The sequence below is a fragment of the Pseudopipra pipra genome, chromosome 28 (assembly GCF_036250125.1).
Source record: "Pseudopipra pipra isolate bDixPip1 chromosome 28, bDixPip1.hap1, whole genome shotgun sequence".
Classification (NCBI taxonomy): domain Eukaryota; kingdom Metazoa; phylum Chordata; class Aves; order Passeriformes; family Pipridae; genus Pseudopipra; species Pseudopipra pipra.
In genome coordinates this window covers 3,075,172-3,100,172 of record NC_087576.1, presented here as the reverse complement: position 1 = coordinate 3,100,172, position 25,001 = coordinate 3,075,172, and the positions used below count along the sequence as shown (strand labels likewise).

Here is a 25,001-nt window from a genome sequence, read left to right as displayed (position 1 = left end):
AGTTCATGAGCACCCCCTCCAGCCCAGGGGGGTTTGGAGCTGTTTCCAAACTTCCCAGGAAAAGACCCTTTTTTATTTTTTCTCTGCCCAACCCTGGCTGTTCCATTGTCCTCCCTTGGCTTTTAAAAGCTCAGAACAGAAAAAAAGGTAAATAGAGGGTGGAGGGAAGGCGGGAGGAGGGAGAGCTGCTGCCAAACCCCACTTGTAGCGGGTCCTTTGTATGGCTGTGGTGTGGCAGCTGCTTCTGGCACTTAAAGCAAGGTATTTTGGGGTTAAAAGCAGCGTTTTTCCTCATTATTTGAAGTCTTTCCAGGCAAGGCTGTCTCTGGATCCACCGAGCTGCTCATCAGAGCACCGGCACCGAGGGAGCCACGTGCAGCTCTGAGCTGCTCTCATCCCATCCCTTCTCATTTCCAGGGCTCCTCTGGGATCCACAGAGCAAATGAGGAGGGCAGAGACAGCAGAGATGGAGAGACTGTGACAGGGAGGGAGCCTGCTGCTGGATTTAAAGGATGGGATCACAGCAGGCCTGAGGATATCACTTCCCTAACAGGGGTAATGACATTGCTGGGGTTTTTGGAGGAGTCCTGCTCCCACCTGTGTGCAGATCCCTGTGCTGTCACTCCTGGCACATGGCAGAAGCCCCAGAGCCTTTGTTTGAGATCCATATCCACATCCAGCCCCCAAAGCAACCAGTGCCAGGGCTGTGATGGAGGACCTGGGAATGCCTCAGCAGGAATGTTCACCAGGCACCAGCTTCTTCTCCTTTTGTTTTTATTCCTGTGCAAGGTAAAGGCATAAACGTCTAAATATTTGGGGTCTGACTCACTCTATGTGTGTTTTCCCATGAACTGTGTTTCCTGGGAGGAAGGAGCCAGGCTTAAGACAAAGAGGAAAGGATGGAAAGGTTTTAAACTCGGGAATTATCCCATAATGACCCTCTGGTTTATGGGATTTGCTCCTCACTTGTTCCTGTTTTTCTGTTGGATGGGCTGAGCAACCTGGTCTGGTGGAAGTTGGTCTAGGGGGTTAGAACTGGATGGTCTTGAAGGTCCCTTCCAACCCAAACCATTCTGGGATTCCTAAATCATGGATATAAAGGTTTCAAACCCTTAATATTAGCAAGGGAAAGGATGAATCATAGACTCACACAATGGTTGGGTTGGAAGGACCTTAAGGATCATCCTGTCCCTGCCATGAGCAGGGACACTTTCCACTAACCCAGGTTGCTCCAGCCTGGCCTTGGACACTTCCAGGGATCCAGGAAGACTCACAGGGAATTCTCTGGGAGGGTAAAGAGGAAAAGAGCAGAGTTCTTTGCCCAACCCCAGATGAAAGGCACTCCCTGCTCCACACCAACACCTCCAGCCCACCAACGGCCAAGGTGGAAAAAGAGGGAAGGAAAAATCCACGGGGCAAAAATGCCCCCTGGATCAGTGCCAAGGTCCAGAACACAGCAGCTGGAGCTGGCTCAGCTCTAAATTGTGCCCTAAAGAACTCTTGATTGCCCCAAGGAGTGAGTCCTTCTTTGCTGCTGGTTGTTGTCCACGTTCCTTTTCTCCCAGAGCTCGTCCCAACATTTCCATGATCCTCGAGGGTCCTTCCAGCTCAGGATATTTTCTACTTCTGTGATGAAACTGGGGGTTTTAAAAGGGTTCCTGGATTTCTTTGGTGCTTCCCTCAAAAAAATCCCCATTCCCTCACCCCTGTGCTGCTACTTGACACTAAATTATTTGTTCAATAAAGCACCGAGCAACAAACAGGAACCCCTGCTGGTAGATTTAGAGAAGAAATGATAGGAGCAGAGCAGATAATCTCTCCCCAGGTACATTAGGCATTTAATTTAAATTGTCTGGGTGTATTTTCTCATGTTTACATCCTCAAGCAATTTGAGATTGGCCCAGGACTGACAGAAGGAAAATATTGTTTATGTCATACAAATCATTAAACTATAAGCAATTCCATTAAATGTTTCTCCACTCTGTAGGGCAAATGAGAAAACAGCTGGTTGTTCAGTTCTGCTGAAATCTTTGCCCACAAAAACACTGACATTAATACAGGCAAAAGCTGCTCTTTGCCATAGGATTGATAAGGATAATTTGCCATAGGATTGATAAGGACAGTTAAGATCCTTTCCTGTGACAGTCAAGGGATATTATGTTTGAGAACAAAGTATGTTGTTTACCTGTTTTATCTCATAACCAACAGATCTGTTACCTGGATGGGACATTTGGGGCAAGTCCAGGGAGGAACAATCTAAAAAGAAGATTTCTTGGGGATTTTAAAAGCCATTCTTCTCTCACATCTCTAAGCAGGAACAATAAACAAAAAATCACCCAGGAAAACACTGGAATCAGTCACTTAATTATTGGATCTCACACACAGGAATCAGGAGCTTGCTCTGAGCTGTCTCCTGGGGCCATTCCTGGGAGCTGAGGAGATGCTGCTTTTTGGAGGCTCCTTCATGACCCTCAGGGCAGGGCTCTGCTGGAAGAGTTGTCAGACACCAGAGTACCCTGAGTGCTGCTGCCCAGTGGGTCCTGCCCACGGGTTCCATGGCACAGCACGTCCTGCCAGCACATCCCTGGCCTTCCAGGAGCGTCCTGCCCATGTGTTCCAGGTTCAACCACCTCCCAGCACATCCCTGGCCTCCCAGGAGTGCCCTGCCTATGGATTCCAGGTGCCAACCATCTCCCAGCACATCCCTGGCCTTCCAGGAGTGCCCTGCCCATGGGTTCCAGGTTCAACCTCCTCCCAGCACATCCCTGGCCTTCCAGGAGTGCCCTGCCTATGGATTCCAGGTGCCAACCACCTCCCAGCACATCCCTGGCCTTCCAGGAGTGCCCTGCCTATGGATTCCAGGTGCCAACCACCTCCCAGCACATCCCTGGCCTTCCAGGAGTGCCCTGCCTGTGGGTTCCAGGTGCCAACCACCTCCCAGCACATCCCTGGCCTTCCAGGAGTGTCCTATCCATGGGTTCCAGGTGCCAATCACCTCCCAGCACATCCCTGCCCTTCCAGGAGTGCCCTGCCCGTGGTTTCCAGGTTCAACCACCTCCCAGCACATCCCTGGCCTTCCAGGAGTGTCCTGTCCATGTGTTCCAGGTTCAACCACCTCCCAGCACATCCCTGGCCTTCCAGGAGTGTCCTGTCCATGGGTTCCAGGTTCAACCACCTCCCAGCACATCCCTGGCCCTCCAGGATTGTCCTGTCCATGAGTCCCAGGTGCCAACCACCTCCCAGCACATCCCTTGCCCTCCAGGAGTGCCCTGCTTGTGGATTCCAGGTGCCAACCATCTCCCAGCACATCCCTGGCCTTCCAGGAGTGCTGCCAACCCCCCACCCACAGAGTCACCCTCTGCTTTCTGTCACCAGGCTGGCAGTGGAGGGGCTCCAACAGATCCATTGCCTCCTCTTTTCCCGGGTTTTTTCCCACATCCCGGGGCTCAGCCGGTGTTTTTTCACTCCTTCTTTAGTCCTTCAGCCCCACCTAGTGCTAAAGCCAAAGAAAAAACCTTGTTCTTTAATTAAGCCAAATAAAAAGCCTTTTTTTCCCATCCCTGGAAGTGTCCAAGGCCGGGTTGGAGCAACCTGAGCTAGTGGAAGGTGTCCCTGCCCACGGCAGGGGTGGAATGGGATGATTTGAAGGTGCCTTCCAACCCAAACCACGCTGGGATTCTTTCACCAGCCCTAAAGTCCAAAGCAAAGCACGACTCCTCTGCTTTGCAGGGAATTCTGCAACTCCTGGGCCTCTGCAGAGGGGTTTTGGTGAAAATGATGCCCCAGAAAAAGGGTTTTGCAGTCTGTGCTTGGATAAACGTAGAGGCAAAACAACATCCTCACCTGGTTTAGTAAACACCGCCTGGCAACCCTACACAAACATGTTCTCCATCCTGCCTTCTCAAAAAACTATGACATTTAAAATGTTCTTGAGCCCTTAAACACAAATCACTTGGAAATAGTGCATTTTTCAGTGCTCTAGTGCTAATTATGGGGGAGGAAAACATTTTCTCTCCCCCTCCCCCATTAGAAGTGTCTTTTGGTAGAAATGTTATTTGGAAATGGAAAATTTTAAAGGCAATAATTTTTACAAGCCAGTGCTTCTGTTCTCCTTCCCATCACCTTGCCTTAAATGCAAACAAAGATCAAGAGGATGGATACATTACATTTAAATCGTATTAAACCGGGATCAAAACCTGAATTTATTTCCTAACATTTGCTAAAACATCACAGAGCAGTGACAGGCACGAGAACAGAAAGGTTTGCTGTCGACCTTCCAGCAGCCCTGATTTTTATTTCCCTGCCACGAACATGAGATTAGATCATCCATTATCAACCTCTGAGGCTACACAAATTTGTCAAGTGTTCCGCAGCAAATCCCCGCTGCAGCAAAGCTGAGAATTCGGGAAGAAATCTTCTGTGGTTCCCATTCCCAACACGTGAATTTGGGCTGTTCAGCTGGGAGGGTCCCTCCCTGGCATTTCCACTCTAAATAATCTGCATTTGGAGTCCTGCAGCCCTCTGGGCTCTGACTGACTCTGTTATCACATCAGACTTTTCAGACTCACACAGACTTGCAAGTACTCACTGTGGAAACAAATGTACTGGGCTCAGGGTAATTCCCAGCATAATTTAAGCACTAATTAAACAAAATGGATTTTTATCATGGTTCTTAAATATTTACCCAGTGCAAGGAACATCCCCCAAGATCACCACAGGAGGAACAGGAGAGTGATGCAATGTTGTGCCTTAGATAAGGGAAAGGACAACACTGCCCAGAGAGCAAGTCCACGCAAACCAACTTGGATTTTATCAAAGTGATTAATTCTTTTTCTCCCTGAATGGCTAAATCCTCCCACGCTGACCAAAGGCAGATGAATGTGAGCAGCAGGGACAGATCTCTGGTTCTGTGCTGCCCCCAGCTGTCCTTAATATAATCCTGAACTCAGAGAGAAAGGTTCAGAGGTGATGGGCAAGGGCAGCACCACTGCAAAGTCAGATTAGAGCAAATATAACTTGCATAATGAGTATTTTCTCAGGATCAAACCTTACCTGTACATTGGAGTCACAGCACAAGCTTTGGCTCTCCCCAGGCCCCGCTGCCAAGAGATGGAGCTTCCTCTCCACACCCTGAATTTAAAAGGTACCACCCCCCCTTCCACCAGAAACATTGATGAGATTGCTCCTCACTCCTGCAGGCAGAGTGAGATGCATTGAATTGAATTGATTAGCTCTTCAGGCTACACTGGGTGATTCTGCCCAGCAGAGCTTCCCTTTGGTGACAATTCTCCAGGAGTTTAGACGAGCAGTTGACCTTTGGAACTCTGAGCTTCCCTCTGAGAACTGCCCTGCAGGAAAACCAGGGGTGCTGTCCAACCTAAAGCTTCATTTTTGGTGCCTTCCAGCTGATATTTGCCACAAGTTTCAGGGTGTGATCACATGTTTGATCAAGCCTCGTGCCCCACCTGTGTCACTCCAAAACAGGACTTGAGGTTCACCACTGAACACAGACACATTTGAGGATTAACATGAAACCAGCTCATTCTGTGTGGCTTTTTTTGCCAAAACCTTCCCTCAAGTAGATCCCCGAGAGGATTAGGTACCTACTCAGAGATTTTTTCTAAAAGCCAGGCCCATCTTGGCAGCTGAGCTGTGCCAGGGCTGGCAGCACCTCTCCTGGATCCTCTCTGCCCAGCTGGGACAGCAGCAGTGCCCTCAGAGGGCTGTGGCTTTGTTTCAGCACAAAATTGCTCAAAACACCTGAAAAGCAGTGTTGCTTGAAGGAGCTTGTTTGACAGAGCCCCAAAACAGACTGGGAGCATTCCAGTCACCAACTGCATCTGTGCTGGGAGAAAGAAAGGCTGGAATCCTGCTGAGGAAAACCAGGCAGCAGTTAAGGGATACTCCAGGGCTGTGCACAACTGTAGGCTGACACTGCTGTGTAAACACGTTAATATTTAATAACATGTTAATATTTTAATAATGTTCAATGCAAAATCACCTTCTCTGGTCTCTGATACAGTGAGCCAATGTGGTAAATCTGACAGGGAAGTTTTCCAAGAGCCTTTTCAGCCAGGAGAACCAGCATTTCTACAGTGATGGAAACAAACTCTGGGCCTGGAAGCTACCAAGGACTCCTTGGAGATGCCATGGACTCCTTGGCATCCTTGCTGATGCCAAGCATCTGCAGCTTCACCTCCTCTGGAGGCAGAGGAGTTCCCAGGTGCCAGCCCAGGACTCCTCTGAGGGAGCTCCAGGAGGTGTTTGGTCCGTGTTACAGAATGTGCTGAGCTGGGAGGGACCCCCAAGGATCATCAGTCCAACCCTCAGCCCTGCACAGGCCCAGCCCCAGAGTCACCCCCTGTGCCCCAGAGGATCATCCCAACCCTCCTGGAGCTCTGGCAGCCTTGGGGCTGTGCCCACTGCCCTGGGGAGCCTGGGCAGTGCCCAACCAGCCTCTGGGGGAAGAACCTTTCCCTGGGGTCCAACCTGAGCCTGCCCTGGCACAGCTCCAGCCATTCCCTGGCTGCTGTCCCTGGTCCCCCCAGAGCAGAGCTCAGTCCCTGCCCCTCCTCTGCCCCTGCCCAGGAATTGGAACTGCAGTGAGATCTCCCTTCAGCCTCCTCTGCTCCAGCTGAACACACCAAGTGCCCTCAGTGTCCTCCCACGGCTCCAAATCAAGGCCCTGCACCATCTCCCAGGGCTGGGGCCGCACTGGAAGCCACCCAACACCTCCATGTTTGCCCTGGGCAGAGGTGGAGTCCCGGGAGCTCCGTGCAGAGTCTCCTGGAGCAGCTCCCCCGGGCTGTGCCGGGCAGGGCTGTGCCCGTGGAACGTTGGAGGCTCCCCCGGAGGCGGCGGAACGTTGGCCGTGGAACCCCCCAGGAGGTCACAAAGCCAGGCCGTGGTTTCCAGCGTGGGGAAGGTGCTGTGGGCACCACTCCAGCAGTGGCAGTGCCGCAGCAGTGGCGCTGGAGGCTCTGGTGGCACCTGCAGTGGCAGCGGTGACGATGCAGGGGCGACGGGCCCCCCTCGGCCGCGTCCTCCTGGTGGGGCTGAAAGCCCTGGCAGCCTTTGCAGCCCTGGCAGTGCTGGTGGCCCTGTATGCCCACATCACCACGAGGGGCCAGGTGGATAAGTCAGGGACGCTGGGAGCAGGTAGGTGGGCCGGGAAGGACCTGTGCCCAGCACGGCCCCCACAGATCCCACAGGGCCTGTCAGGTCTTGCAGGTCATCCCTTGAACGAGCATTTCGGTCCCAATCTTCTGTTGATACGAAATTTGATATGAAATTTGACAATCATTTCTTGGGCAGTCACGGAGCAGAGCAGAGAAGGAATGGGTGGGGCTCAGGGATGGCCCCAGGGCACTGGGATATAGGGAGCACGCTGTCCCGGATTCCCTGACCCCGAGCTGCTTCCAAGGGTCACTGCAACACCAGCGGGGTTGGGGCTGAGCTCAGGGCTGCTGTGAGCTGCAGAAACTCTTTCTCCTGACAGCTCCTGCACTGTTCAGTTTGGATCATGATGGCTCAGGCACCTTCCAGCACGGTGCTCCAGAGAGGGAGGGACAGACAGTGCCAAGGAGCCATTCCATGTCCAAACAACAGTCACATCCAGGGAACTACGAGGAAATAGTTCAGTTGAGCATCTCTGTTCTGTTCCCCAACGTGTCTGGAGGCAATGGAGATGCAGGTTCTGGATCTGGCTCTCCTGGAGGTCACATGGATACATCCTCCCTTTGGGAACTGCCAGCTCAGAGCCCAACTGTGAGCGAGGCACCTCCTGCAGGTGAGAGACCCCAGCCCTGCCTGTCCTGCTCCAGGATCCCCTCCCTGTTCTGGGGTTCAGGCAGCACAGGGGGTGCCCCAGGGTGTGACAACAGCTCCCTGTGGGGCTCTGCTGTCAGCTGTGGACAAAGGGGAAGCTTTCCCAGCTTCTCAGCTGGACCCTGCACTGGAGCTCCCCCAACACCACAGGGGTCACTGGTCAGTCCTGACCCACACCTGGGGCTGCAGAGGGGGAGGGACAGACACTGCCATGGAGCCAACCATGTCCAAACAACAGGACAGACACTGCCATGGAGCCATCCATGTCCAAACAACAGGACAGACACTGCCATGGAGCCATTCATGTCCAAACAACAGGACAGACACTGCCATGGAGCCATTCCATGTCCAAACAACAGGACAGGCAGTGCCATGGAGCCATCCATGTCAGAACAACAGGACAGGCAGTGCCATGGAGCCATTCCATGTCTGAACAGGACAGACACTGCCATGGAGCCATTCCATGTCTGAACAGGACAGACACTGCCATGGAGCCATCCATGTCCAAACAACAGGACAGACACTGCCATGGAGCCATCCATGTCAGAACAACAGGACAGACACTGCCATGGAGCCATCCATGTCAGAACAACAGGACAGACACTGCCATGGAGCCATTCCATGTCCAAACAACAGGACAGGCAGTGCCATGGAGCCATCCATGTCTGAACAACAGGACAGACACTGCCATGGAGCCATCCATGTCAGAACAACAGGACAGACACTGCCATGGAGCCATTCCATGTCAGAACAACAGGACAGACACTGCCATGGAGCCATCCATGTCAGAACAACAGGACAGACACTGCCATGGAGCCATCCATGTCTGAACAGGACAGACACTGCCATGGAGCCATTCCATGTCTGAACAGGACAGGCAGTGCCATGGAGCCATTCCATGTCCAAACAACAGTCACTGCAGTCAGATCCGGGGAACTACATGGAAATATTCCAGTTGAGCATCTCTGTTATGTTCACAGACGTGTCTGGAGGCAATGGAGCTGAAGGTTCTGGATCTGGCTCTCCTGGAGGTCACATGGATACGTCCTCCCTTTGGGAACTGCCAGCTCAGAGCCCAACTGTGAGCAAGGCATCTCCTGCAGGTGAGAGAACCCAGCCCTGCCTGTCCTGCTCCACGATCCCCTCCCTGTTCTGGGGTTCAGGCAGCACAGGGGGTGCCCCAGGGTGTGACAACAGCTCCCTGTGGGGGTCTGGTGTCAGCTGTGGACACAGGGAGGGCTTTCCCAGCATCTCAGTCCTGACTGACAGCACAGCCCAGGCACTGCTTCCACAGTTTGCTGTGGCAGAAATTTTTTATTCTTTCCATTAAGGTCCAAAGAACGGAACTGAACCTGGAGACATTTACTGGCAGTTGGAAGAAACGCTGACTGAGGTCCTGGGTGCCCTGAAGGAGATGCCTGATGGTGGGTACAGGTGGAACTGGGAGCTGGGCTTGGGATCCCACTGAGGAACAGGGACTTGGAACTGAACCGATGCACTTTCTCTCTGAAGTTGTGGAGCTCGAGACTGTGGAGGTACCTCAGGAAGGCCATCAGGAGGTGCCATTCCCTGGGGAAAAGCCGGGGGCTGCTCAGCCAACAGGAGGGTCAGGTAATCACTGTCCCTCGGCCACCCGAGGGGGGAGGGTGTGGCCGTGCCAGGGACACACTCTGGGACCCTCTGGGCATGTGGGAGATGCTCTCTGCCCCCCACACCCTGTTCCCAGGGATTTCACAGCTTTGCCCTCTTGGGACCCCGCTCAGCAGGTGATGGGAAATGTGACTCTGGATCCTGGAACATCCCTCCTGCAGCACCTGCACCCCAGAGCGTGCCAGGAGGCCCTGGAGGCCCTGGCACGACAGAAGGGATCCCTCCTGGGATCTGAGGGAGTGCAGGGGGACCCTGCACGATCCTCCTGCAGCCTCTGTGCCTGAGCCATGCTGAGGCTTCACCTTTCCCTGACCCTTGGCAGTGCCAGCAGCCCCCATGCCAGGCTAGGGGAATGTTTCCCAAACTATCCAAGCAGGGAGCAGCCCTGCCAGGGGCCCCAGCCTGGAGAGACAAGGCCAGAAAATTGGGGGCAGGCAAGCACTGCTTGTGCTGCAGAAAGGGAAACCACGTGCTCTGTGTCTGCCCCCTGAGTCCTGTGCAGGGGGACAACGTGTCCCCCAGGGTCAGAGATCTCCATCCAGGCAGCACCAACCAAGCCTGGAAAGGGGAGGGAGGAGAGCACAGGAGACATTGTGGGCAAATGTGAAGGATGCCCAGGAACAGGGAGCGAGGGCAGACACTGGGAGGACTGGATTGTGGCCACTGCAGAGTGTGAGCAAGGCTGAGAGGAGAGAGAGAGGCTCAGAGAGCACAGACTTGCAAGGCCTTTGGGAGTTCCCTTGGCTTCCTGTGATGGGAACAGTTCCAGGCGTGGAGAAAAACATACAGCAGGATTTTATTCTATGGACCATATAATAACTGTAAGGGCCATATAATAACTGTAAGGTCCATATAATAACTGTAAGGGCCATATAATAACTGTAAGGACCATATAATCACTGTAAGGGCCATATAATAACTGTAAAGGCCATATAATAACTGTAAGGGCCATATAATAACTGTAAGGACCATATAATAACTGTAAGGGCCATATAATAACTGTAAGGGCCATATAATAACTGTAAGGGCCATGTAATAAAATCCTCTCAATTGCTGTATGTTTTTCTCCACTCCTGGAACTGTTCCCATCACAGCTTCCACTGCAGCCAGGAAACGTTGCCACTCAGGGTATTCCCTCCTTCAGAGATGGCAACAAAGTGGGCAAGGACCTTTCCTGGCAGTGTCAGCCCTCCCATGGGGTTGCCAGGGGTGAGCAGGACACACTGACGGGCACAGTTGTTCCTCCAGGTGTGGACAAGAGGAGGCTGGGCAGGACCAACCCGAAGGCTGTGGCGGGCAGGGCACACAGAGTGGATGCTGAGACCAGCAGGAAGGTCCTTCTCAGCAACTGCCTGGTGGCCGTGGCCGGGGTGCTCACCGTGCTCTTCCTCTGCCTGGTGGTCCCTGCCTGGGCAAAGGACATCCAGGGGTGAGCGAGGGGTGGGGGCAAAGGATGTGCTGTGGGAGGAAGGGGTTGGCAAACAAGTCTTGGGTGGCTGTGCCAGCCGTGGGGTGTCTCGAGCTGTGCAGCTCTGGGTGCCCAGTTGGTCACTGCCCAAACTCAGCGCAGATTTGGGCTGGGAGCTGATGCCCCGTTTGCTGCCCGGAGCTCTCTGTGCCCACAGCTCCCCTGTGCAGCTGGGTGCCCACATCCCAAGGGTGCCCATATCCCGGGGTGCCCATATCCCAAGGGTGCCCATATCCCAAGGGTGCCCACACCCCACAGGGTGCCCACATCCCACAGGGTGTCCACATCCCACAGGATGCTCACATCCCAAGGGTGCCCACATCCCAGAGGTGCCCACATCCCACAGGGTGCCCACATCCCAGGGGTGCCCATATCCCAGGGGTGCCCACATCCCAGGGGTGCCCATATCCCAGGAGTGCCCACATCCCACAGGGTGCCCACACCCCACAGGGTGCCCACATCCCACAGGGTGTCCACATCCCACAGGATGCTCACATCCCAAGGGTGCCCACATCCCAGAGGTGCCCACATCCCACAGGGTGCCCACATCCCAGGGGTGCCCATATCCCAGGGGTGCCCACATCCCAGGGGTGCCCATATCCCAGGAGTGCCCACATCCCACAGGGTGCCCACACCCCACAGGGTGCCCACATCCCACAGGATGCCCACATCCCAGGGGTGCCCACATCCCAGGGGTGCCAACATCCCACGGGGTGCCCACACCCCACAGGGTGTCCACATCCCACGGGGTGCCCATATCCCAGGAGTGCCCACACCCCACAGGGTGCCCATATCCCGGGGTGCCCACATCCCAAGGGTGCCCACATCCCACAGGGTGCCCACATCCCACGAGCTGTCCACATCCCAGGGGTGCCCACATCCCAGGGGTGCCCACATCCCACAGGGTGCCCATATCCCACAGGGTGCCCACATCCCACAGGGTGTCCACATCCCAGGGGTGCCCACATCCCAAGGGTGCCCACATCCCACAGGGTGCCCACATCCCACGGGGTTTCCACATCCCACAGGGTGCCCACACCCCACAGTGCGTCCACATCCCAGGGGTGCCCACATCCCAGGGGTGCCCACATCCCACAGGGTGCCCATATCCCACAGGGTGCCCACACCCCACAGGGTGCCCACATCCCAGGGGTGCCCATATCCCACAGGGTGCCCATATCCCAGGGGTGCCCACATCCCACAGCATGCCCACATCCCACGGCATGCCCAGAGCTGCTGTGCCCCCTCCCCCCCTCCCCACAGCCCGGACATGGCAGGGCTCCAGCAGCTCCCTCTCTCCACAGGCACCTGGCAACTTGGAGAGCCCGTTTCCGGCCCCTGGGCAGCCGGGAGGAGGTGGAGATTTAGCAGTAGAATAATAGTAAAGAGAAGAATAATAATAAAATAATCATAGTAGCGATAAGAAGAAGAATAAAAAGAATAAGAATAAAATGAGGAGAAGCAGCATAATTGTCTGGGTGGAAGTTGTGGATGGGAAGGAATTCTTGCCCCCTGCTCTGTTCTCCACACTCTGCCTGGACCCACGTCCAGCTCAGGGGCCCCCAGCACAGGCAAGACCCGGCTCTGTTAGACCAGGCCCAGAAGAGGCTCCAAAATGATCCAACTGCCCTGTACAGAAACCCCAAGAGAGCTGGGGGTGTCCAGCCTGGAGGAGAGAAGGCTCCAGGAGACCTTGTTACGACCTTTCAGCATATAAAGGGTTTCTGGGAAAGGTGCAGAGAGTTTTGTACCAGGCTCTGCCATGCCTGGTACCAGGGGGAGGTTTTCCCACTGCCAGAGGGCAGGGTCAGATGGGACACAAGGCAGAAATGTTTTATGGGGAGGGTGGGGAGGCCCTGGCACAGGTTGCCCACAGAAGCTGTGGCTGCTCCTGGATCTCTGGAAGTGTCCAAGGCCAGGTTGGACGGGGCTTGGAGCAACCTGGGACAGTGGAAGGTGTCCCTGACCATGGAAGGGATGGCACTGGATGAGCTTTGAGGTCCCTTCCAACCCAAACCATTCCATGATTCCGAGATGGTGGGTAGGCAGTGGCAGGAGAAGCTGGTTTTCAAAGCTTTGAGCGTTTCTGTTGATTTTTACCAGCAGAAATTGTGTGTATTCATATGTTCTCCTTCCTGACACATTACCTACCTAAATATACATAACATAACTGAGTTAAAAATGTGAAGCCTAACAAAACCAGGGCTGAATAACAGAACTGGGTGAACATCTGAATTGCAAATAAATGCTACTCCAAAAAAAACCCCCCAGTAGAATTCCCATAAGACACACTGCAACTTGAAATAGTGCAGAAAAGCAGGTGCCTCTTTCTTCTGTGTAAAAATACACCCTGGACTGACACAGATTCTTCCAGTGACCAGAACTCAGGGCTGTGCTGGAGGTTTGTAAGGCAGGGAGAAGAGACAATAAAATATAGTGGAAAAGATCCATGGCTTGACTTTGGAGGCATTTAATGAATCAATCAGTGCTTAAACTGATTTAACTTTGGAGGCATTTAATGAATCAATCAGTGCTTAAAGATCAGTGTGCAAAGGGGCTGAAGGAGCAGAAGTTGGTAGTGCAGGTGTGCAAGGGATGGGCTGTGCAAGGGATGGGCTGGGCAATAGAGCAATGGGTGGTATTTGTTAATTTGGGGGTTTTCAGCTAATAAAAGCCTCCCCAGGGTGGTGGTGGGAAGCAGAACTGCCTGCCCAGGGCAATCCCAGAGCTCATCTCCAGCCTGCTGGGAGAGGGATCCTTGAAACCCCCTCATCCTGGGAAAGTTCTTCCAGACTTTCCCTCCAAACAGCTGGAGAGGGTTGGAATTGTGTCTTTACAAACTGGGGGCTCACAGGGGGGGTTGGGACTGTGTGTGGGGACAGTGAGCACAACTCCTGTGCTGCACCTGCTTTCCACCTCTGCAGGGATCCAAAGGGATTTCAAAAGCTGAAGGATCACAACTCTTCTCTAACAGAGCACTTCAGCAACGCTGGGGGTTCTGCAGAGCAGTGACATGGGGGCACTGGAGCACATTAAATGAGCCAGGATAATGTCCATGCTCCTGACATCCACAGGACATGGGATTATATCCAAACACAGTCCAGCTGCTGCTTCAAACTGACTCAGATTTTGTCACAAAAATGTTCAACACTGAGCTCTCATCCCCTTTTTAGAGGTTTATTAACACAATCAATGGTTATATCTATTAGCACAAGCTGATATCTCATAAGAATAAAGAAATTCCTGGGCAGAATTTTTAGGGTCTGTCTCTGACTGACCCCACAGCCACTGGGATCAGGGGAAGGTCATCCTGCAGCCTCACATTTCCAGGTGTTTGTGTCAAAGATCAAGAATCCCCTGGGACACTTTCCAATAGGAAATTTTCAACATGGAAAGCCTCGAGGTTGGGTGGATTGATCCCATATCAGTCACCTGCCTCCTCAGAGGTCTGCCCTGGTCCAATGACCCCTCACAGGCTGCTGGGCAGACACTGCTGGAGGCTCAGAAGAAGCTCTGAGCTCTCCAAATGGCAGAACATGAATCCTAAAGAGGAGGATCAGCCCCTGACCTGGGTTTGGGCTCAACAATGAGCCTTTGGACTCTCCAAATGAGGCTCAATTGGTCAATTAGAGTCAATTCAGCTTTTTGCCAGGTCTCAAACCAAACCCAAGCCACTCTGTTCTTCCTTGCATGGTCTCACCCCTGCCAGCAGCAGCACTGGGGCTGGGCTTTGGGTTCCTTTGGCAATCCCACATCATGGGAGGCTCCCTACTCCTGGCTGTGCCCTCCAGCCCCCCAGATGGTTTCAGGGCAGGACACCTTGACCCTGAAATCCATCAGAGCCAAGAGACCCCTGGAGATCCCCCCTCTGCCTCTGCATTCCCAGCAGGGAGCAGCCCCTGGAATGGCAGCACTTCCAGTCACGTCCCAGTTCTGCCACCCCAGGAGCTGCCCAGCCCGGCCCTGTCACTCCATCCACGGCCACAGCCCCCTGGCCACCACCTCTGTCTTCTTCAGCACGGGGGACCTCAGAGCTGGGGGCCCCTCGGGGTGCAGGGGGGGCACAAACAGGGCGGGCTCCAACCTGTATCCTGCCAAAATGCTCTTCTGGGGCTCCTTCAGCACCGACCAGAAGGCCTCAGGCCGTGGTCTGAGCCCCTGGGCTGGCTCAGGGCCTGGTGCCAGCACGACAGAGACCCTGGAGGTGGAACCCTCAGGCTCCCAGGCCTGGGCACTCCATGGCAGGGACACCCTTCCAAGAGCAACTTTCCTCTCTTCTTCTCTTCTGGGAAGAAGTTTCTTTTCTCCTTCTCTTCCGAGGGAATATTTCACTCCTCTTCTGAAACGAGCTTTCTTTTCTCTTTTTCTTCCAGGAGAAACTTTCTTTTCTCCTTTTCTTCCAGAATAAACTTTCTTTTCTCCTTTTCTTCCAGAATAAACTTTCTTTTCTCCTTTTCTTTCAGGAGAAACTCTCTTTTCTCCTTCTTTTCTGGGACGAACTTTCTTTTCTCCTTCTTTTCCAAGAGAATCTTTTGATGCTCCTTCTCTTCCAAGACGAACTTTCTTTTCTCTTTTTCCTCCAGGAGAAACTTTCTTTTCTCCATCTTTTCCAGGAAGATCTTCCTTTTCTCCTTCTTTTTCGGGAAGATCTTCCTTTTCTCCTTCTTTTCCAGGAAGATCTTTCTTTTCTCCATCTTTTCCAGGAAGATCTTCCTTTTCTCCTTCTCTTCCAGGAAGATCTTCCTTTTCTCCTTCTCTTCCAGGAAGATCTTCCTTTTCTCCTTCTCTTCCAAGGGAATCTTTTGATGCTGCTTCTCTTCCAAGATGAACTTTCTTTTCTCCTTCTTTTCCAAGATGAACTTTCTTTTCTCCTTCTTTTCCAAGATGAACTTTCTTTTCTCCTTCTTTTCCAAGATGAACTTCCTTTTCTCCTTCTCTTCCAAGGGAATCTTTTGATGCTTCTCTTCCAAGATGAACTTTCTTTCCTCCTTCTTTTCCAAGGGAACTTTTTGATGCTCCTTCTCTTCCAAGATGAACTTTCTTTTCTCCTTCTCTTCCAAGATGAACTTTCTTTTCTCCTTCTCTTCCAAGATGAACTTTCTTTTCTCCTTCTTTTCCAAGGGAATCTTTTGATGTTTCTCTTCCAAGATGAACTTTCTTTTCTCCTCCTTTTCCAAGGGAACTGTTTGATGCTCCTTCTCTTCCAAGATGAACTTTCTTTCCTCCTTCTCTTCCAAGGGAATCTTTTGATGCTTCTCTTCCAAGATGAACTTTCTTTCCTCCTTCTTTTCCAAGGGAATCTTTTGATGCTCCTTCTCTTCCAAGATGAACTTTCTTTCCTCCTTCTTTTCCAAGGGAATCTTTTGATGCTCCTTCTCTTCCAAGATGAACTTTCTTTCCTCCTTCTCTTCCAAGGGAATCTTTTGATGCTTCTCTTCCAAGATGAACTTTCTTTCCTCCTTCTTTTCCAAGGGAATCTTTTGATGCTCCTTTTCTTCCAAGATGAGCTTTCTTTTCTCCTTCTCTTCCAAGGGAATCTTTTGATGCTCCTTCTCTTCCAAGATGAACTTTCTTTTCTCCTTCTCTTCCAAGAGGATCTTTTGCTTCTCCATCTCCTCCTGCCCTGCCCCTCTGAGTGGTTGTTTCCTCTCCGTGGCTCTGCTTTGACCCTTGACCCTTGGGGGTGGGTTTGCCCTTGGCTTGGTCAGTCCCAGGCTGCTTTTTTCCAGCAGCAGCAGCCCCTGGGATCGCTGGCAGCTTCCTGGAAGGACACAAGAGGCTGGGAGGGGTCTGGGGCCACATCCTGCCCACAGGAACCCCCCTGAGCTGGGCCCCTGGGCTGGCACAGGCTGTCCCCATGGGGCTGGAAAGCAGCCAGGCTGTGCCATGGGGGATCCAGCAGGTCCCTCAGGGGGTTGGTGCTGGGGAAGGGGGGCTCTGGCTGCAGCCCTGAGCCTCCAGTCTCACCTGACCCCAGAGCTGTCCTTCATCTCCTCACCCCCCTCGTGCCAGGGCTGCTTGCCTGCCTTAGTGGTGGAGCCAGAGGGCATGGCCAGGCCAGGGAATCTCCCTGGAACCAGGAAGGAGAGACCTTTGTCAGAAGAGCACAGCTGGGATGTCTCCAGAGGCCTGGCACCCACCCCAGTGCCAGCACTCCACTCAGGGGAGCTGGGTGATGCCCCTGAGGCGACAGAGCCTCTCTCAAAAGCAGAGGGAACTTTCCAGAGCCTTTGGATCCCCACCCTCCTGGTGCACCCAGGGATGTGCCTCTCGGGCACCTCCCTCCACAGAGCTCTTGTGGAACCAACCTGAGGAGAAGAGGCTGTGCTGAGCTGGCACCATCTTTGGCACAAGTCAGACCCTTGTGACACTCATCCCTGGGGATTGTCCCATCAGCTCCCAGAAGCCAGCTGCCCTGGCTATGGAAACGAGGTGGGAGCTGCTTTACCTTCCGTGCCTCGCCCGACAGGTGGCAAACTCTCTGTTTGCTTCCCTTTGTCCCCACCAGGGACATCTCTCCAGGCCCCGAGATGGTCCCTGAGCAGTGACAGGGGCAGACCCACCGGTTCAAGCCTGGAGGCAAAGAGGAGGCACAAGAATGAGCCACAGCACCACCAGCCCCTGTCACAGGAGAGTTTGGCACCGGCTGCTCTCCCAGGTCAGCTGTGCCCCATCCCTATGGACTGTCCTGGGAAATGGGAGCACCCAGAAAGGATTCCTGGCCATGATAGGAAAGCAAGTGTCACCTAAAATCCTTGCTGTGTCCCCTCAGGTCTGCTCACGGGAGTGATGACCGGTCAGACACAGGTGAGAGGGGCAGCTCTGCGTCCCCACAGCAGCACTGCCCTGTTCGTGAGGACAAACTGCCCCCAAACTGCAGCTGAGCCACAGGATCACAGAGTCAACCAGGTTGGAAAAGACCTCTGGGATCATCGAGTCCAACCTGTGACCCAACCCCACCTTGTCCCCCCACCATGGCACTGATACCACATCCAGGCTCTGCTCAAACCCCTCCAGGGACGGGGACTCCCCCCCCTCCCTGGGCAGCCCATTCCAAGGGCTGATCCCTCTCTCTGGGAAGAACTTCTTCCCCATGGCCAACCTAAACCTGCCCTGGGGCAGCTCCAGGCTCTGCCCTCTTGTCCCACTGCTGGTTGTCTCAGGCAGAGCCCGAGGCTGCCAGAACTCCACACTCACTCAGGGAAGATGAGGACACGGCTCGTGAGCGCCAGGGAAGCAACGGGCACGTCCCGGGACACCACCAGGTCCAGCTGCTGGAGAACCTGCAGCAGAGAAAGGTGGAGATGCCAGGGCACCCTCAACATGGTCAGGGCACTGCAGTGGTTTGGTTTAGGCCTTTTCCTGGCAACCAGGTCGAAGCTAAGGAAGTACCCACATCCCAACACTCCATTCTGTTCTTCACGTAAGCAGAAATGTAAATAGAAGGGGGAAGGAAGTTGGAAAGCAGATCTTTTCCAGCAGAGTTGGAGAAAGGCAACCTCTCTGCACATGGATTTCTCGTGTGGGAGTGCAGGCCTGTGAGTTTTTGAGAGCCTATTGCTTCTTCCCAATTTGAGAGGAGAGATCTGGTGGTGTGGGCTTTGCTTTCTTAAGGAAAATATTAAGATTTTGTTCTGCTAGTTCTTTATTGGCCACATCTACCTGTTCTTCTGTTTCTTTTTTTTTTTTTTTTTTGGGGGGGGGGGTTGGGGTTCCCTTTTTTATATGTACATAGTTTTTGTAACTGTAAATAAGAGTAAATATACATATAATGTATATATATACTGCTTTGCTTCTGTTATAAATATATATATAAATAAACATAATAAATATATAAATAAATATATAAAAATAAATATATAAATATATATAAATATAAATATATATAAATATATAAATATTTATAAATATAAATGTATATATGTACTGCTTTGCTTCTGTTATAAGTATATATATAAAAATAAATATAATAAATATATAAATAAATATATAAATAAATATGTATAAATAAATATATAAATATATAAACAAATAAATATAAATATAAATATATATTATATAAATATATAAATATTTATAAATATATAAAAATATTTATAAATATAAATGCATATATATATACTGCTTTGCTTCTGTTATTTTGGTCTTTCAGGGTTTTTTTCCTTCCCCTGTGTTCATAAAAAGGGGGAGAAGCCCTTTTCTTGTGGTCTTGGGCTCTTGGTGAGGAGTCCACTCAGGACTGGAGGAGCTCAGGGCAGCAGGAGCCCTCCGTGGTCGAAGAGCTGGCCAGGTCAAAGGGTGCTGAGGGTCTGCCCAAGCAGGGGGGGAAACAAAAGGCTCACCTTCATTGTAGCCCTGTCCTGGATCTTCTTCCCAGCCATCTTCTCCAGGAAGTCGGGGTAGAACCTCATGTGTGCCCTCCTGCCCTCGATGAGCAGCACACCCACGTCCCCGAGGACGAAGGCGGCGCCCACGCCCTTGGCCAGGCAGTGGTACAGGAGGGAGGTGGTGCCCAGGATGCAGCTCTCTGCTTTCCTCCGGGACACAGAGGCCTCCACGGCCACCTGGGCGTATTTCAGAGGCTCCAGTGGCTTATCCCCTGGAAAAGCACCGGAGAGAGGGGAGGAATTCCTGCAGGATCCGGCCACAGGCGCTGCCCGAGGGCTGTTTATTGCAGCCATCGCCCAGAGAGGCCCTGGGGTCAGACCTGGGGTCAGACCTGGGGTCAGACCTGCTCCCTTTGCTTCTAGACCAGGAGTGTGATCCCCCCTGAGCCCAGGGAGTCACTCCCTGTCTCACCAGTCAGGTCAGTGTTGTTGTCCATGAGATTGGAGACTCCCCCGAGGTTCCTGGCCAGGTGGAACACCGGCCTCTGGAGAGTCACAGTCCTGTCCCCCACGGGGATCTCTGTGTGGACCACATCGAAGGAGCCAAGGGTGGGAACTCGGATCCCCTGCAGCAGGAGGGAAAGGCCAAAGGTGAGGAGTGGTCAGAGGGAAGAGCTGGGAATGGTTCCGCGCAGGGACGGCACCTTGGACAGCTCCCACTGCTCAGAAGTGGGAGCCTGGACAGCGGGGACAGCCCTGGGGAGGAGATGCCAAGGGTTCTCTTTTCACTTCCCTGCCTAACAAGCAGTGCTGGGGTGGGGGCAGAGGCAGCTCCAGGGTCTCCAAGGATCAGGATCAGCCCTGTGGTACAACACCCCCTCCCAGAGGTGACACCACCCCTGCACAGACCCCGTCTGTCCCTCCATGGGGGATTCTGATGGGGGTTTCCTGCTTTCTGAGGAGGGCAAAGGAACTGCAGACCACGCTCCAGGTCCACGGGGACTCCCCACTTCCCTGGGCAGATGAGGAGGGTGCTCAGGAGGTGGGGATTGTCCAGGAGGGTGCTCAGGATGTGGATGTTGTCCAGGAGGGTACTCAGGAGGTGGGTGTTGTCCAGGAGGGTACTCAGGAGGTGGGTGTTGTCCAGGAGGGTGCTCAGGAGGTGGGTGTTGTCCAGGAGGGTGCTCAGGAGGTGGGAGTTGTCTGGGAGGGTTCTCAGGAGGTGGATGTTGTCCAGGAGGGTGCTCAGGAGGTGGGAGTTGTCCAGGAGGGTGATCAGGAGCTGGGGGTTGTCCAGGAGGGTGCTCAGGAGGTGGGAGTTGTCCAGGAGGGTGATCAGGAGCTGGGGGTTGTCCAGGAGGGTGCTCAGGAGGTGGGGGTTGTCCACGAGGTGCTCAGGAGGTGGGAGTTGTCCAGGAGGGTGCTCAGGAGATGAGTTTTGTCCAGGAGGATGCTCAGGAGGTGGGGGTTGTCCAGGAGGGTGATCAGGAGGTGGGGGTTGTCCAGGAGGGTGCTCAGGAGGCAGGTGTTGTCTCACCTTGTGCTGCAGGAGCTGCTGTTGGACGTATCCGGACACTGCACTCCAGACAGCCCTTCGCTCTGGAAAGCAAGGGAAAGCCAAGTTATGCTCTACTCCTGCTGGTTCTCAGCCCTCCAGCACCCCTGGCTGTGGGGCTTTGGGATGGACTGAAGTGCTGGTAATGTCTAAAACATTGGCAAAGTCGTGGAAAGCCTTTTTGTCAATCTGCAAGGAAGCCACTGCCCGTCTGGGACCCCCCTCCCCAGTGTGCCTCCTGACTGGAACTGGGACTGTGATGAGAACTTGAGGTAAGACTGTTGTCCAGTTATCTCAGGCCTGAGGAGAAGGAAACAAGGCTCGTGGGGTGATGGAGGAGAAGAGTTTGGGTGTGATGGTGAAATCTCTCCACCCCAAACCCAAGGAGTAACCACTCCACTCCCAGAAGGTCACACACACACAGGACATTCACGTGAGAAGGGTCACAAACCATCAAAGACCCCCCTGACTCATTCCTGAGCCTTCCCACCACCAGAGGACTGCAGGAGATCCACGTGATGGAGCAAATCCAGATCCTGTCACAGGAGGCTGCAAAGCTTCCCCCCACCCCCAAGGGAGGTGCCTGGGAGTCTCCTGGTGATCTTAATCCACTGGACTCTCTTTTGTGGGACCCTCACCACCAAGAAGACCAGAAGACCAAGAGGACCACGGGATACCCTGGAGTGGTGATATATTTTCTACTTAATCTCTCTCTGTCCCATTCTTTCTTCCCCCCCCTCCTTTTTCTTTTTTCTTTCTATTTTTCTTTCTCTGCCTCAAGTTTACTGTTAAATAAAATCCATATTGTTGACTTTGGCATCTGGTCTCACTTGCACCTTAATTCAGCATTTCTAATGATTTTAACAGCCAGGTGTGTGTGTCCTGCTGTCCCCAGGTGTCCCCAGGGCTGGGAAGGCAGGTCCTGGTGATGCTCCTGCAGTGCCTGTACCTGTGGGGGTGATGTTGGGCATCATGAAGACAGACTCCATCCCATCCCAGAAGTCCATCTTGGTCTGGCTCACGTTGCCAGCTTGATCCTGAGTGGCCACAGCCATGTTTTCAGTGCCAAAGGTGGTCACCCTGTGGATTGTGCCCTCCAGAGTGCAGATGCCACCACCCCACAGCCCCTTTTTGTCCCCACGTGTCACAGACTCAGTGTGACATCACAGTGCCACCAACCTCCCTGCTCAGACTCTTAAAAATAATGCTCTGGGCCCTCTGGGCTTTGGACTTTAAAATCATCAACCTTGGAATTTTGGAGTGTGGGTTTGGAGGCCAAAAGTGGGGGGTTGGACCTCAGATTAACTCGTTGGTCTCCCAGATGTGGCCTTTGGGGGTTTAAAAGTGATGCTGTTCTCTCTACTTTGGAGGTTTTTATTATATAAATAAGGGGTTGTGCTTGGGAAACTCTGAAAAAATAATCAACAAATAATCCTTTGGACCTTGGAATTGTGCTTTGGGCTGAAAATTGCGTGGCTGTGCAAGGGATGGGGTGTGCAGTAGAGCACAGCCAAGCTAAAACCCACCAGAATTCCCATAAGACACCCCCCAGTTTTGGATACTCAGTAAAAACAGGTGCAGGTGCCTCTTTCTTGTCTGTAAAAATACACCCTGTGTTGCCACAGATTCTTCCAGTGAACAGAACTGGGTGTTGTGCTGGAGCTTGGTAAGTCAGGGGGAATAGAGACAATAAAATACAGTGGAAAAGATAAATGGCTTGACTTTGGAGACATTTAATGAATCAATCAGTGCTCAAAGCCCAGGGTGCAAAGGGGCTGAAGGCTGAGAAGTTGATAAATGCTGGGGACTCCTCAGGAACAACTTTAACACATAACACCAGCTGACAGGATCAAATGGGCTTATGAAGTGAACAATATCATGATTTGGAGTGACCTCCAGCCTCCCAAATATTCAATAACAAAACCTTTTGGACACCAAGGAAAGGGTGATGGATCCTTTATGGCATTCAGCTGCTGCTGGGAGGACATCAAAGGCTACCTGAGATAGTTTATCTGCCTCTAGGCTGGAGTGATCAGGGGATTGAGGAGGGGATCTGATGCAGTCAGGGCTGCTGCATTTTGGGAGGATAAACTGGACATCAAACCCAGTGATTAAAGAGAAGGAGGGCAATCATTAAAGCAATCTGAGAGGGAAGCAAAAGGAAAGGCTTGTTCAGGGTCAGAGCACAGAGGACGTAAAGAAAAATCCCCAGGGCTGAGGTGACAGCTGAGGACGCTCCTGCAACCTCCAAACCCACTGTTTGCCCTTCCTGGTGCAGCTGGAGAGAGTGTCAGTCCCATAGATATAGTGATATAATTCATGGATATGGTGATATAATTCATCAAAGCTTTTTATTACAAAGAACTCCACAAATGCGAAGTCTCAACGAGTTCTTGTGAGGAGATAAAGGCTCATCAGCCCAGCTGGGCAGGGAAACCACGGCCTGGGGGAGAGCAGGGGTTTGGGGGTTGTGCAGCAGTGCCAGACACACTCACAGGCTGCAGCTGCTGGAAAAAGGCCCTAAATTCACCCCAGGAGGAGGTGGGGGCAGTACAAGGGCTTGTTCCCCTCTGCCACCATCCTCAAAGTGCTGCTGCTGTTTCTTCACCTTCAGAAACCACCACATCTGGGAGGGTGTTCAGTGCTCACTCCCTGAGACAGAAAACAACCCCCAGAGCTGGAGGGAAAGCCACAGAGATGGAAGAGGAATGAAAGAGCAATGAAGGAGTAAAGAAAGAGCAATGCAAGCCTGCACGAGCTCACCTGAGCTGCCACACTCCCATTCAAAGCCAGAAGGTTTTGCCCGGGAGTGTGTACCCTGTTTGCCCCTCACCAGCCTTTTCCTTCCCTCCTTCAGCTTCCCAAATATGATGTATAAATATGATGTCTTTTAATAGCATTAATAATGTCATAATATTAATGATTTCATAATATTAATGATTTCATAATATTAATGATTTCACAATATTAATAATTTCATAATATTAAAAATTTCATAATATTAATAATGTCATAATAATTTAATAATGTCCCACTCAATCATAACATATTTTTACTCCAAAAGAAGCTGTGAGTCCTTCCAGCTGCACAACAAGCAAAAAAAAAACACCAGAGAAAGCCAAGTGTGTTGGTTTGTTTGGGTTTTTTTATAACAGAAAAAATGAGTCAAATGTCTTCAACAGTAAAACTCTTACAGATAGAGGACACAATGCAACCAGCACTGGACCTGTGGTTGTTTCCACAGTTGCATATTTATGGATTCACCAGGGTGAATTGGGGTAAAATATTGCATTTTGAATGGGAATTCTCTGAAAGCTGCAAAGTTCCAGGGGGAAATCCTCCTGTTCTCCAATTCAGCAGCAGCTTGGACTCGGTGAACAGCAGATTGAGGGGCACAAAATGTCTTTAAAAGCTGAAATTCCAACCAGCTAAAGATGGTTCTGTCCTGGACCACATTTAATCCCACCACAACAAAGCCATACTCTCCTAAAACAAGGCCCTGCCAGGCTGCAGTTGTTTCCATTGCTGAAAAAGAAAAAGAAATCCAAATTATAGGAAAAGTGGGAAAGGCCTGGTTTCTTGGAACATGGAAAACCCACCCCCAGCCTCCCTGCTCAGGCTGAATTCCAAATTACTCTGGCTCTTTGAGCAGCAGTGAAAAGTTGTGAGCAAACAGCCCCATCCCTCTCCCAGGATGGTGCAGGAGGGAGAATCCCTGGAAAACTTCCCGTTTCCAAGTGCTGGTTCCACAAATGTGATGGATGCACTGCCTGAGCTAAATTTACAGGAACCACAGAGGATGGCAGGGAAAACAAACAGAAACCAGGAGGAGGAATTAATGATGCCTTTAATGAAGAGAAATCAAAACTCATTTGTTGTTTTGGGAGGAGAAGGCGACTTCCAACCCCATCACAGCACGAGCTGAACAACAGTAAATTGATGTCTTGCCTGTCAGAGCAAGTGCAGTAAATTATTATTTTCCATGATTTAATTTTCCCTTTTAAGTGAATCCTTCATCCTGCTCGGCTCTGAGGAGGGAATCACATTATTTAAAACAACTTAAAAACATCAGCCTAATGAGCTCTAACAAGGAATGCAGGGTGGGGATGTGAGGAGGTGCTGGAGCTTCTTAGAAGGAGCAACATTTTTCACTGGGAGGAGGAAAAATGAGGCA

The 25,001-nt window shown here is 52.1% G+C and overlaps 2 protein-coding genes across 5 annotated transcripts; one reads left to right on the top strand and one right to left on the bottom strand.

Annotated features, from left to right (window-relative positions):
- The first annotated feature begins 6,867 nt into the window (after positions 1-6,867).
- On the top strand, positions 6,868-12,397 carry LOC135403700 (uncharacterized). 4 transcript variants are annotated; one of them, XM_064637955.1, is made up of 7 exons: positions 6,872-7,158; positions 7,679-7,789; positions 8,808-8,930; positions 9,159-9,251; positions 9,340-9,438; positions 10,726-10,906; positions 12,250-12,397. In XM_064637955.1, the coding sequence occupies exons 1-7, from the start codon at positions 7,011-7,013 to the stop codon at positions 12,311-12,313; spliced, it is 819 nt and encodes a 272-aa protein (XP_064494025.1). In that variant the 5' UTR covers positions 6,872-7,010; the 3' UTR covers positions 12,314-12,397. The 4 variants fall into 4 exon arrangements, with proteins under 4 accessions (XP_064494026.1, XP_064494025.1, XP_064494023.1 ...); XM_064637953.1 differs by having other exon boundaries at positions 7,499-7,789; XM_064637956.1 differs by lacking the exon at positions 7,679-7,789 and having other exon boundaries at positions 6,868-7,158.
- Positions 12,398-13,393: 996 nt separating this feature from the next.
- On the bottom strand, positions 13,394-21,917 carry LOC135403674 (uncharacterized). The gene is made up of 8 exons (XM_064637900.1): positions 21,777-21,917; positions 20,810-20,871; positions 19,745-19,898; positions 19,288-19,544; positions 18,143-18,228; positions 17,394-17,518; positions 16,913-17,015; positions 13,394-16,706 (listed from the first exon to the last, which is right to left on the bottom strand). Exons 1-8 carry the CDS (start codon positions 21,880-21,882, stop codon positions 14,912-14,914), a joined length of 2,688 nt encoding a protein of 895 aa, XP_064493970.1. The 5' UTR covers positions 21,883-21,917; the 3' UTR covers positions 13,394-14,911.
- Between the last annotated feature and the right edge of the window lie 3,084 nt (positions 21,918-25,001).

What these genes read in the sequence shown, in the direction of transcription:
- LOC135403700 (XM_064637953.1), top strand. Translation starts at nt 7,011, where the DNA reads ATGCAGGGGCGACGGGCCCCCCTCGGCCGCGTCCTCCTGGTGGGGCTG. An exon ending in CCTGAAGGAGATGCCTGATG is followed by an intron (nt 9,252 to 9,339) that starts GTGGGTACAGGT and finishes TTCTCTCTGAAG; the next exon opens with TTGTGGAGCTCGAGACTGTG. An exon ending in TGGGCAAAGGACATCCAGGG is followed by an intron (nt 10,907 to 12,249) that starts GTGAGCGAGGGG and finishes CTCTCTCCACAG; the next exon opens with GCACCTGGCAACTTGGAGAG.
- LOC135403674 (XM_064637900.1), bottom strand. Translation starts at nt 21,882, where the DNA reads ATGGCTGTGGCCACTCAGGATCAAGCTGGCAACGTGAGCCAGACCAAG. An exon ending in CGTGTCCTCATCTTCCCTGA is followed by an intron (nt 17,519 to 18,142) that starts GTGAGTGTGGAG and finishes CTTTGCCTCCAG; the next exon opens with GCTTGAACCGGTGGGTCTGC. An exon ending in TGTCGGGCGAGGCACGGAAG is followed by an intron (nt 17,016 to 17,393) that starts GTAAAGCAGCTC and finishes TCCTGGTTCCAG; the next exon opens with GGAGATTCCCTGGCCTGGCC.